The sequence below is a fragment of the Lissotriton helveticus genome, chromosome 10 (genome assembly GCF_964261635.1).
Source record: "Lissotriton helveticus chromosome 10, aLisHel1.1, whole genome shotgun sequence".
Classification (NCBI taxonomy): domain Eukaryota; kingdom Metazoa; phylum Chordata; class Amphibia; order Caudata; family Salamandridae; genus Lissotriton; species Lissotriton helveticus.
In genome coordinates this window covers 977,865,763-977,879,234 of record NC_136071.1, presented here as the reverse complement: position 1 = coordinate 977,879,234, position 13,472 = coordinate 977,865,763, and the positions used below count along the sequence as shown (strand labels likewise).

At 45.3% G+C, this 13,472-nt stretch overlaps 1 protein-coding gene across 1 annotated transcript in view; it reads left to right on the top strand.

Annotated features, from left to right (window-relative positions):
* LOC144784159 (uncharacterized) overlaps positions 1-7,693 on the top strand; it is a 40,750-nt gene extending 33,057 nt beyond the window's left edge. Inside the window, exon 9 of the mRNA XM_078662831.1 lies at positions 7,649-7,693. Coding sequence (XP_078518957.1) covers positions 7,649-7,693 — 45 coding nt within the window. The remainder of the gene's footprint in view (positions 1-7,648) is intronic.
* The last annotated feature ends 5,779 nt before the right edge of the window (positions 7,694-13,472 follow it).

The window sequence follows — 13,472 nt, the reverse complement described above, 5'->3', positions numbered from 1 at the left end:
AAGCACAAGGGGTTGACAGAGGGCAGCTGTGTTATGTTGATATGATGAAGGTTGACTTTGAAACTGTAACACCTGTTTTAATGTAAATTCAGGTAGCGCAGGCAACGTTGCTCTGCAGTGTGCTCGACTGCTAAAAGGGAGGCCTTTTTAAAATTGATCTGATGTTAACAGATGGAACAGAAAATCTGAAAGCCAAAAGGCAGGCAACAAAAAACTTATGGCAACATAGTGAACTATTTTATTTCTGACGCAGACTGTAAGAAAACTAGCATTGCACTTAAAGCTGACAGCTGGTCCGCCCAGAGGCTCCTGTTGCTGAAGAGCGAGGTGAGCGATCCCCTCCCCCCCACCCACGAGGCAAAATGGCGGCCCCCACTGTAAACGGAGATGTGTCACAGCGCACCTACAGGACAGGGTGCCCAGGGATGCCGAGGGTGATCTTTGTGGCCTGTTTTAACAACTAATGGGCCCCTGACTCTTCCCTCCCTGCAAAGCTCCTCCGCACTCGACAGACTCTTGATATGGAACAGGGTCCAAGGATGCCTGACCCCATCATGGCCGACAATTATGACTTCTTCTCCCCATTGCTGAACTTTGACTTACTCTACCCGTCCAGGACTGTGCCTGCCCTCATGAGAACATCAGAAATTCTTTCGGACCATGGTTTCCTGATCCCCCGCTACTCTTATGACTATCCCTGAGCACACATGACCTCTATCCTGACAGCGGAGTCCGAACAATATGTCCGACGGTCAGAGGTGCTGCTCTGTTCAGCTACTGAGGAGATCGGCCTTGACTCACCCCCTGACCGTCACCTGCCCAGCCGGACCTTGGGCACAGTTTCTCCTCTTCTCCCTGTCTCGCCCATCCCCCCCTCTCCATATTTCCTATGCTTGGCCTTTGCCCTGTCTCCTTTCTAACCTCCTTTCTGACCGATGCCCGTTGGAGCTTCCTTTGGTAGCTATAGGGGAGACTGGCTCTGGACTACCTCCCTGGCTGTCACCTACCATCCGCTGTTGGTCTGACTTTCCCTTTGTCTACTATTCTGTCTTCCCCCTCGTCCTCTCCCTTCTCATCCCCCTCTCTCTGTTCCCTCTATACTTGTCTCCCCTTTTTCCCCGTTATTGTGTCTCATTTTGTTGATGTAACGTGAATTTGTTATTATTGTTGTAACTTTGCTGACCATATGTAAAGCGCTCTGACACCTATGGGTCTAGCCAGCACTATATAAAACTGTTTAAATAAATAAATACCTTTAACACCGTCCTGGGAGAGTATTAGATAATTGGCAATGGATTCTTCAGAAGAACTTAAGTTGCATTAAAAAACAAGAACACCTTCACTAGAACCTAGAGCACAGATCCATGAAATGTCACACTGAAAATAAATGCACTGGGCCAGGGACAGACTAATTTGCATATAGCCAGGTTCTGAGCTGGGATGGGGCAGTGAGCTAAATAACGGTGATGGATCAAGCCCTGATCTTTGGACTGGGTAAGAGTGGTCTGCTTAATTCAGACACTCTGTTCATCACCACCCCCTTTTCTGAATCAACACTGAAAATAAAGGAATGATCAATGCCTTCCCACATTATAACATATTTCTATGTTGCATTTCTATTTCCTTTCTTTAACTCTCTTTGTCTCTTTCGCTCAGTATTTCTCTGACTCTCTTTCTGTCTCTATGTTTCTCATATAGGCTCTTCTAAACGTCTGGAGAATGTTCTCCATTTCATATAGATTATGAGACATGTTGTGAAGATTTAACTAGATGTGGGGCCACTCATGACAAAATTCAATCTGGATAACAGTACAGCACAAAGCAACATGAAACAACAACTGTACGTCTGAGTATGAGAACATGTCAGTGAAGCAACAACAATCACCATACACAACTAAACAAACATCAGCGTGCACTGTTGACATGTTTTGTTGGGAAAGCTAGGTAAAGCTCTGAAATATGGGGGTATAGCCTTCCGCATGGCTTACATGTACTGAGGTGTAATGTACCTGACCCTACTCATCTCAATAAAGGTGTAGCACAGCTGATGGGATTCATGGTGAGGGACTAAAACCTAATCACCAGTTATTAAATGACAATGACAAAGAAATACAGACATTTATTTAAGCATTGCTAAGTCTCTGAGATTCTCAGATCACACTTCACATCAATGTATCAAATAAATCCTTTGCACATATTCAGCTAAGGTTTTGATTAATCTGCAGCCACAAGTGGGCAAAGTTCCTAATACCATTTCAGAGATATATACCTTTGAAATAGCGGTGGATTCCACCATTTAGATATCATTCACTTTCTTACTTAATCATAGCATGTATAACTTTGTATTGATGTATTTTGACATAGTATGGTCGATTCCGATTCGGGAAACAAATCCGTACAATGATTCGAATTCGTAGCCCTTTCCGGACGAATCGTACAAATCCTTCAGAATCGCGTAGTACGATCCGTAGGAAAAAAATACGTCTGAATCTTTGCGAACCGTACGAAACCCTGAAAGTGAACCGTACGAATCGTAAACATGCTGTACGACCCGACAAGTGCAATCCAGACCGGGGAATCAGAATGTGATTCGTACGGGAAAACGTCGCCTATGAACTGCGATTTGTACAGAAAACTTCGCGTATGAGCGAGCCATAAAATCAAATATGAGACAACCCACACTTAACGAAGCTCACCCGAACCCCATAAAAATGTGACGTATGAGTGAGCCACAAAATCAAATACGAAACAAACCCACACTGAACGAAGCGCACGCGAACCCTGTAAAAAAGTTGCGTATGAGCGAGACACTAAATCAAATACGAGACGAACCCCCATTGAACGAAGCGCACGCGAACCCCTGAAAACAGCACAAGGAGGTAGACAACGACTCGTACCGCGAGAACGTCGTGTTGGACACACAAATAAACAGAAGTAAATACAAGTAAACGAGCCGTACAGAACCACGCGGACACTGTAAAACAGCACAAGGAGGGTGAAAAAGTCTCACACAACACCACAAAACACGTCTCCAGTGTACAAACATGGAAATGAATGTCCTGGCCAGATGCAAACAGGAAAACAGAGGGGCTAACTCAGAACCACCCCTTATAACACACCCACCAAAAAGTCAAACTAAGTCGCACCCACAAATAGACCAATAAAAAGGGCCCACACACACAAACCATGATCCTTTACAACAGACCCAATTAGCAAGAGACACTGACAACACACCACCAACTGCACACGTCCACCTTCAAACATACCCCCAAGCACATTCAGACCCACACTCCCCCATTCACATTCAGACCCACACACCCACATCCATCCACACCATCACCCCACACCATGTCCGCACAGAAGAATCCAAAGTTCACAAAGGAGGAGATGGATATCCTTGTAGATGGAGTCATCAGAGTCGAGCCACAGCTGTTTGGCGCATTGGTCAGACGGACCAGCATAGCTGAGAAAACACACCTGTGGGAGAGGATAGTCAATAGGGTGACTGCTGTTGCACCCATCAGAAGTTTAAAAGAAAAAAGTCCCTGAGCTTAAGGATATCCCTTACGTCGTCATACAGCCAACCTGAGATGATTGTAAGAGGCAGTACCCGACCCAAAGAGTAACCGTACAGTCCAGTTAGAACTATATTTTTTCACTAAATAATGGCTAAACGTCAGTTTGGAAACTCTGTATAAGATATAGTAGAACCATGCAACATTTAAAAACAATCTACTATGCGCAAACAGTTAAAATCATCAGTTTATTTCTAAAAATTAATGACATATTCAAGTTTCACAATACATGATAATACAACAAAATACAATAAAAAACCAAAAGTCGACGCGGCGTACGCGGCGTTTCGGTGTCTTGTGTAGATAGGTACACCTTCTTCAGGACGTTTTTTTTAAAATCACTAAAAAGAAAATGCCACAATTAAAATTCATTTCTAACAGAGTCCTAATGTGCACTGACGTTAGCAATTACAATTTAACTTTTAGAACTATATTTTCCTATGAGATCACATGTTCCAATGCATAAAGTATACCAATCACAAATTTTACCCAATATTCATCCCTGTTTCTTATGAGAGACCCACTACCATTGATTGATCATCGGTTTTTTTGTATATGTTTAGCCCATGATTATTTTCCTAATTCACATATATATTTGCTAGCTATTTCACTTGAGGAAAACAATATCGCAACATACCTCGAAATTTGAGGAATTCGAGGTGATAAATTATACCTTGATGATACGGCTTCTTATTCTTTTAGCAGCGTATCTTGCATTTTTTGACAATGGTTTTTTTTAAAATTTCCCACCTAAAGAATACGTTTCATGCCACAGTTTACTCAAAACTCTTATTTACAGATATTCCATATGTCTATTTTAAGTCTCTATGCAGCAAAGCTTCCTACCTGAATCCAAATATTGCATTAATCGGATGATTCGCTGTACCAGGGGTGACCACCGTATGGATAATAAGATAGGACACAAATTTGCTAGAAATAGACAGAAATGCACGATATTTTGTTTAACCTGTTACTCACTTATATAATGAATAAGAGTCTTTTATTAAAGTCAAAACCTCAGTACCTTTTTATAAAAAGCTGAATGTAAGCCCATCAAGGAGTAATTTGTAGGGGGAGTCTTACGACTGTTGTACCGATAAGAAATGGAAGCGTCTTAGTTCTTGCTTCCTTCTGCCGTTTTCTAGTATGTCTGTATTTTGGATTTCAGTCTAATTGAAAAAAAAAAATGTCCCGTGTTAATATCGGTATATACCAACCTTTAGATCTAGGTCATCTATAACATTATATTTCAAAGCCTTTTATATATACTTTTACTGCGACTTCACAAATGTTATATTAAATTAATTTGTCTCCATTTCTTGCTAGTTTGATATTGTCCTTCTTTGTTGAGACAACAAACACACTCGTTCGTTTGTCTCGAATTTAACCCCTTGAGATGTGGCACCGTGATATATCAATTCTCTCTTGACTTAAGCGGACGATACCTCGTAACCCAAAAAATAAGTACTATAATTCAATATTGGTCACAACTCACCTGATAGTTAACCTTCATAGGTTTCACTTTACTTAAGAGTTAACTCTCCTTAGCTACACTTAAAGGAGCATGCAGCCTATTTTAACAAACATTTTGCAAGCTCGAAGGATCGTTACTCCAACGGCTCTCCCGGATTTGATCCTCATGCCTTCTTTAAAGTGGCGGCATTAACCTTCCTTGGCTATATTTAAAGTTAACACGTATACAGTTTAACGCAGCACTATTACTACAGCGGATTTCCCCATTTCTAATCCACATACCTTCTTTAAAAACAGCGGCCTCCCTGTCACCGGGTCCTGGTACAGCTTTTTGATGTATCGGCTGTTTCATAGTTCCGCCGTTTATATCACGCCCTAGCGGTCAAAGGTCAAGGGTTGCTATAGGTTCCCCGATCACGTGTTACGCGTCGGCCATTTTGAAACAGGTGTTGTTGTAAAAAACTAATGATTTCCCATGTTAACAATATTATTTTCAAACGTATTGATTATTTACTCCAGTTTCACCCGCTTGTTCTTATTGCATGATATCCCTAGATCGCTTGTTAATTTATACGATCTAATCAAGGATATAATGTATACTCTGCTGCTCTACTCGGCGGTGAATGTCCATTTTGTCCGCCATCTTAGAATGGGTTAGAATGGCTTGTGCTTATTACATGTTATACCTAGATCGATTGTTAATTCATACAATCTAATATAGATCGATTATTAATTCATACAATCTAATCAGGCATATAGTGTATACTCTGCTCTAATCGGGACGAATGTCAATTTTGTCCGCCATTTTAGAATGGGTTCCTTAAAGATATTCGTGGAAACTCTTCCCATCTATGTTCCATCTGATCTATATTCTTGCGAATAACTTTGTATAGAATTCTTTCTATATATGCTTACTACTCCTAATTATGAGCTATTATATGCTTGCTACTCCTAATTATGAGCTCATTATTCAGTATTTGTTAGTTTCGAACTCATTACCTATTAAAAAAACTATTTGGCGAATTTGTTTAAAAAGTACAGTATTAATGGGCCGAATTAATAAGAGAACTCATCTAAATAGTTACTGGGGGAGTAGAGACTATTTATATTATCTTTTCCCAATCCTCCTTATTGTTTAATCCTTTGCGAACAGAATTGAATTTGGACATATAAAATTGCTCTCTCTTTTTTCGTTTTGTGGTTATATCTCCTCCGCTCATATTCATTTTAATGGACTCCAGCACACACCAATTCAGATCTTGGTTGGTGTGTTTGGCAGTTGTCCAATGCTCCACTAAAGGTGCTGTGCTGCTGTGAGTTCTGATTGCAGACCTGTGTTCGTTAAGTCTTATCCTTATTTCTCTTGCTGTTTCTCCTATGTATATTAAATCACAGCGGCACTTAATCAAATAGATTAAGTTCTTCGACCTACAGTTGTGGAACTCAGGGAATCTATGTATCTTATTGTTTATTGTAATTTCTGAACCTTTGATAATGTCTTTACAGTTACCACACCCACTGCAGGGAAAGGTGCCTTTAGGGAGTGGATTTTTGTCTACAGTAAGTTGATTTGAAGGGTTGATTTCTCTATATGTTTTAACCAGACTATTTCTGATTGTTTTGTTTCGTCTGTATGAGAACATTGGTTTTTGGAGAATCGTACCATTTTGATTTGCCACCAGGTGCCAATTACGGTTTACTATATTTTTTATCTTGTTGTTAATACTGCTATGATTGGTGACAAAAATCAATGGTGTGACCTTCTCTTCATTACTCTTTTTCTTGAAGAAATCCTCTCTGTTAAAGTATTTGGCCCTTTTGTAGGAGTGTCATTTTTTGGGGTATCCTCTTTCTAAAAAAATTTCTGTGAGGATTTGGACATGTTTATCATAGTCTATATTTTTGGTGCAGTTTCTCCTAAGTCTAAGGAATTGACCATAGGGTATGTTGTTTCTTTGACAGGCTGGATGATGGCTCTCAAAATGTAGCATAGTATTCCTGTCTGTTGGTTTTGTAAATAATTCAACCATAAGTTTTCCTTCACTATGCTTCAATATTATGTCTAAGAATTCGCATCTACAGTTACTTATACAATGAGTAAATCTTTGATTAGGGTCACCTAGATTAAGCCAATTGATAAAGTCAATCAGACTTTCCTCCAGGCCCATCCAAATGAAAAAGACATCATCAATATAGCGTGTCCATTGGGAAATGTTTTTAAAAAATGGCGCTATTGAGTTAAAAATATGTTGTTCCTCAAATCTTGATACATAAAGACATGCTAGACTTGGAGCACAGGTAGCCCCCATGCTCGTGCCCTTAATTTGTTTGAATAAAGTTTTTTCAAATAAAAAAATATTGTTTTTTAAAATCAAGGTTACACATTCTACAATGAAAGTTGCATGTGGACTTAAGTCAAGGTCATCAATTTGTAATAAATCTGCTATCATATTAATAGTATCATCTTGCGGAATATTAGAATATAGGGCTTCTATATCTAGGGAAACTAAGAATTGATTATCAGGATTAAAATTCAGATTTTCTACTTTATCAATCATAGACGTTGTGTCCATTATGTAAGCTTTTCGTTTCTTAACTAGTGGTTGAAGAAAAATATCCGTATATTTGCTCAAAGGCTTCGTTAGCGAGTTGATACTGGACACGATAGGTCTCATAGGGGGTCAAGGATGTTTTTATGGACCTTGGGAAGACCATACAATGCTGGTATAGTCGTGTTTTCATTGTAGAGAAAAAAGTATTCATCTTGACAGATAAAACCATCTTCTTTTGCTAATCGCAGTAGTCTTGTGATCTTGTCAGACAGAGACCTGAGTTCCTCTCTGTTAGAAGGGCAATAGTGTTCACTGTTGTTTAAAAGGGAATACATGCTGGCATTATAATCTGCTGTGTCCATTAGCACGATACTTCCTCCCTTATCTGCTGGCTTTATTGTGATCGTTAAATCTTCTTCTAATGATTTTAGCGCTTGTTTCTCCATTTTGGTAAAGTTTTGCTCTACCCAGTTTTTCTTGTCTAAAAGGTCCTCAATACTCTTCTCTACGCAACGTAACTTCGCAACTTCCTTAAGCTCAGGGACTTTTTTCTTTTAAACTTGTCTACCCTGTCCCATACTGGTTCAGAGGGTACCTCCCTCTTTGTGTTTTGGCACCCATCAGAAGCACAAGGAAGGAGTGCCAGGCCAGGTGGTACGCAAGGGGGGCTCTTGCCCCCCCTGGATCGCCAGTGCGTCTGGTGTGGGCCCAGTCAGGGCCGGCCCTAGTCCATCATGCTTTTGAAATGGTGCCATTGTTCCAGGTGGCAGCCCCCTCCATTGGGTGGGAAGGGCGCAAGTGGGTGACCGAGAAGTATGCAAGGCAGAGGGCGAGAAGGGTGCAAGGCAGAGGGGAGAAGGGTGCAAGGTAGAGAAGTGTCTAAGGAGGAGAGGGAGAAGGGTTCAAGGCGGAGGGGGAGAAGGGTGCAAGGTGGAGGGGGAGACGGGTGCAAGGTGGAGGGGGAGAAGGGTGCAAGGTAGAAGGGGAGAAGGGTGCAAGGCGAAGAAGGGTGCAAGGTAGAAGGGGAGAAGGGTGCAAGGTGGAGAGGGAGAAGGGTGCAAGGAGGAGGGGAGAAGGGTGCAAGGTAGAAAAGGGTGCAAGGCAGAGGTGGAGCAGGGTACAAGGGGGAGGGGCAGAAGGGTGCAAGGGGGAGGGCGAGGGGGGTGCAAGGCAGAGGGCGAGAAGGGTGCAAGGCAGAGGGCGAGAAGGGTACAAGGCAGAGGGGAGAAGGGTGCAAGGCAGAGGGGAGAAGGGTGCAAGGTAGAGAGGGGGAAGGGTGCAAGGAGGAGGGGAGAAGGGTACAAGGTAGAAAAGGGTTGAAGGCGGAGGTGGAGCAGGGTACAAGGGAGAGGGGGAGAAGGGTGCAAGGGCGAGGGCGGGAAGGGTGTAAGGGGGAGGGCGAGAAGGGTGCAAGGCAGTGAGGAGAAGTGTGCAAGGTAGTGGGGAGAAGGGTGCAAGGGGGATGATGATGAAGTTAAGAATTTGCCCACCTCTATAAACATTTCTGTGGACACTCATGCCCAATTTCCCTCATCCCATATGGCCCAGGTATACACCCATGCACCATGCTCAATGCACAGGGAGTGGGAAAGTACTGACGAGATAGCTGACACTGGGCCCTGGTGTAGGTAGCACAAGGCCCTCCTCTGACCAGTGCAAACACAAACACCAGGACAACAAGGACAGATATCTTGGACAGGAACTCACAACCACTGTCATGACAGCATGCTCCATGGGGGACAGCCACACCACGAGGGAGGCCCAGTTCCAAATCAGACTCCAACTACCAGCACGGCTTGTCACACACACCCTTTACACAAACATACCCTCCTGGACAGGGAATAGAGTGCCCCACTGTCACAATGGTCATGTAACACACCAAAACCAATACAGATATGCTGAAGCATCCAAGCAAAAAAATGCACGGTGCAGATTCACAAGCCCCTTGCGCTTCTTTCACGCCAACGTTGCGCCACCTTTGTGATGCAGCGGCCGCACAAAAGTGACGCCATGGTACTGTGTATTTACAAGGTGACGCATCTGGGAGATGTGTCATGTTTTAAAACCCTGCGCCAGAAGTAGGTGTTTTGGGGAGGGGGGTGGGGGGGGGGGGGGTCCGGCGCAGCAATGCCTCCCAAAAGTGGCTGAGTGAAATCTACAAGATTTCACTCAGTCACTTTTAAGCACATGCTGCGTCAAAACCCTGCACATGCTTGAAGCAGGCGTAAGGATTGACGCTGCATTTTGCAGATAGGACCCCACAGAGCATTGCTAAAGCTGCGTTGCGCTGGTGACGCAACTCCAGCAATGCGCCACTTCTACGGCACAGATGCGTGACGCAGCTGTCCAGTTTTTCCCCCATGGTGCTCCGCATTGTAAATGTGTCGCATCCATGCTGGCATAGCTGTTGTGCACAATGACTGGCGAATCCCTGCTGATATGCAGGGCGGTGCCAGTAATTGTAAATATGCCCCAACATGTCAATGACTCCTGAGCACTGATCAATCTGCCCCGACAACATACCCAACCACAAGTGAACATTGAGGACAATCCAAAGCATAGACAACTACCAGGTGGAACAGTGCCAACTACAATGTGTATGAAAAATGGATGTTGCATTAAATGACATTAACATTGTCTTTCTCTCACACCCACAGGGCAACGTGCAGGTTCTACCCCCAACAATGGGGAGATGAATCACAGTCCCAGGCTACGCAGGACCCTGATCACACCGACAGCGACGCCTCTCACCACTACATGGATGACCCCGACCAACCAGGCACCTCTGGTGCCCAAACCCGTGTAGCACCTTGATCAGGAACATCTGCGCCAACCACCATCACCATTCCTGCCACATCCCAGCAGACATCTCGGAGCCCTGCCCACAGTGTACAGCTCAGCCAGTCTGACAATGAGGGACAAGGTTCGCTGGGCACCCAGGAGGTGGCCGACAACATCACCACTGCTATCCCTCAGGGGTGGTGGGAGTGGCGGCAGGCGGAAGAGAGAACCTGACCAGCCAGCTGTAGGGTCCGGTATGCCTCAACTACGCAACATCAGGGAGGCATACCGGTGGGACACCAGGGAGATCAGCCAGGTAGTGGGGACCCTCACAGAGATTAAAAACCTGCAGGCCGAGCAACACGCCAGTCAACAAGAACACCAAGGACGAATGGAGGCAAGACTGACTGAGCTCCTGGTGGTGCAAAGGGACATACGCCATTCACTCCGTCGCATCGCAGACAACATGGAGCACCCTTCCTGTGTCACCAGGCAAGGCACTTCTAGGCGAAGACCGCCACCAGGCACAGGGAGGGAGGAGGAGGAGGAATCGTCCAACAGAGCATCCCATGCATCGTCAAGACCTGCATATGAGGGTCCCCCAAGGAAGGTGGGTCGTCCACGGAAAAGACAGTGAGAGGCAGGAGGCCATGCGCATCTCGCAGGCCACCTGGTCTGACACCTTGACTTTGTGTGCAACAGCATCACCTCATTGACTGTCCTACTCTGCCACATGGACTTGGTGGTTGCAGTCTGAACAATGATGCCAAGCACTGTGGTCTGGCCTCTGTTGACTCCAACTGCAAGGCATCACATCTCCCTCTGTGAACTTTGGATTCCCGGCATTTCTGTACAGCACCTATCACTTACTCACGATTCACGCACAAGACAGATAAATAAACAAAACAGTCACAAGGAAAATTGACGTTGCAGTAATTTATCATGAGTCAACAACATACGTGTGAGGATATGTCAAAATATGCCTGAGTGTGGAACAAACTCAAGCCATCCATACACTGGGATCTGAGTCCGGACGAGGAGACAAATAGGTCACAATGTATCATCAAATATATACATGGAGTGCAATACTCACCAGTGATGGCTTCAAGCTGCTGAGGGGGGGACTTGCCATACTGTTTGGACAGACATGTTTGGAAGAGTTTCATGAAGGCGTAGAGGTCATGGGTCATGTGGAGATGCCCAGGGAGGGAGTACCTGGTCTGTTTGGTGAGGTGGGAGAACTATCTCCCGCATGCAGTTGTACTGTGGATGTGATGAATGTTGGCCAGGGCAAGGTTGGCTGGATGGAGTTGGGGCAATGGGGTGTTGGATGGGACACATCCATGTTCGTCTTTGGGGCTGGGGTTGTGGAGTGCCTCCTGAGTGTGGCTGAGGAGTCTGAAGATGATCCTGCAGTTGACAGTGAGCCTATTGTAGGTAACTCAAGTGGACGGTCATGTGGCTGTGGCAGGGGATGTTGAGGATGAAGGGTGCGGATGCACCCTGGATGTGTGCAAGTCCTCCTGGAGTCTGGCTGTTGTTCCTGCGTAGAGGACATTGCTGTAGTTGACCCGGCTGGTATCGTGGACCTTGGTGATTGTCTTGCCTAGGAGTGGATCTATCTGAAGATCCTTTACAGTATGTGGAGGGAGTTGCATGGTTATTGTGAGCGAGGAGTGTACGATGAACACCTGCTTGCGTGCGTGGCCACTGTGTGCTGGTGCGCTGCCCAGGCCATTGTGACACAAGGAGTTGTCCCAGCCATAAGGGGACAATCCTCAGATGATAACCTCAGTCTTGTCCCAAGTCCAGCCTCATGTGGCTGATGTTCATCCATTTGTCAACGGACCTGATGCCTTCTTAAAGGTTGGATCTGGGAGTGGCTGGGTCTTTTGGTGAGGGTGAGGAGCAGCTGGGTGTCAGTGGCATAGGACATGATGATGAGGTCGTGTACACATGTAATGGTGGAGAGGGGGGTCATGGAGACATTGAAGATTGTCATGCTGAGAGATGAGCCCTGGGGCATGGACCCGATGATCCCAGTGTACTACTTGCTGAAGGGGGGAGGTGGACTACCTGGGCCTTGCAGGTGAGGTACTTGGCGATTTAATCCTGGGCCCTCCTCTGGATCCCAGTGTTGGAAATGTGTGATCTGACAGTGTGGTAGCACATGGTGTAGAATGCCATTGAGAGGTCGAGGGGGTTAGGGTGGTGGTCTCACCATTGTTGAGCAGGGTCCAAGATGTCTTTGGTGGTGGCAATGAGGGCTGTTGCAGTGGTGTGATTACTGTGGAATATGGACTGGGGCGGGTTGCCTGGAGGTGTTTGCTTGGAGGGAGTTAGTCAGTTGCTCGTTGACTGTCTTCTTGATGACATTTGCCAGGTAGAGAAGCAGGGTGATGATCCAGGCGTTCCTGCGGTACTGCCGTCCATTGTTAAAGAAGGGCCTGGGTCTCTGCATGCCTCCAGCTCCCATGGAATGTGGCATACTCAAAGGAGGCATTCATGATGTGCCGGAGGTGGGCTTCAAGGATGGGGTATGCTGTGATTGAGATGTTGTGTGGGAAGGGTCCTGATGGAGAGCCGGAGTGGATGGTGTACATGAGCCGGGTGATGTCTTTGCTGCTGACGGGAGTCCAGGACCTGAGGGGGGTATGTCCTGTGGATAATAGCGATGTCTGCCTCTGTGTGGCGAGGCTGTCGTGTACGTTCACAAACTTGCAGTTGTAGAATGTTGCAAGGGTTCCCCTTGGCTTTGCAAGGGTGGAATGTCTTTTGGATGGAGAGCTGGGGTTAGATAATTCACTCATGATGCTGATGAGATCCTTAATGTTGTGTGTGTTGGTGCCTATGCCTTACCTGAAGGATGTCTTCTTGTCCGTGCTGATGATATGGTGATGTCTGTGTGTGGCGGGTTTCAGGGCTGAAAGGTAACTGATGGTTGTTTGTTTTGCAAGGTTTGCGTGAGAGTCCGACTAGACCTGTATGAGTCCAGTAGGTCTGATTTTTCCCAGATGCCTTAACTGGTGTTGTGCTTCACAGGAAAGTCTGCCAATGTGGCGAGAGTGTTGGATCAGTCGCTGATCCAGTG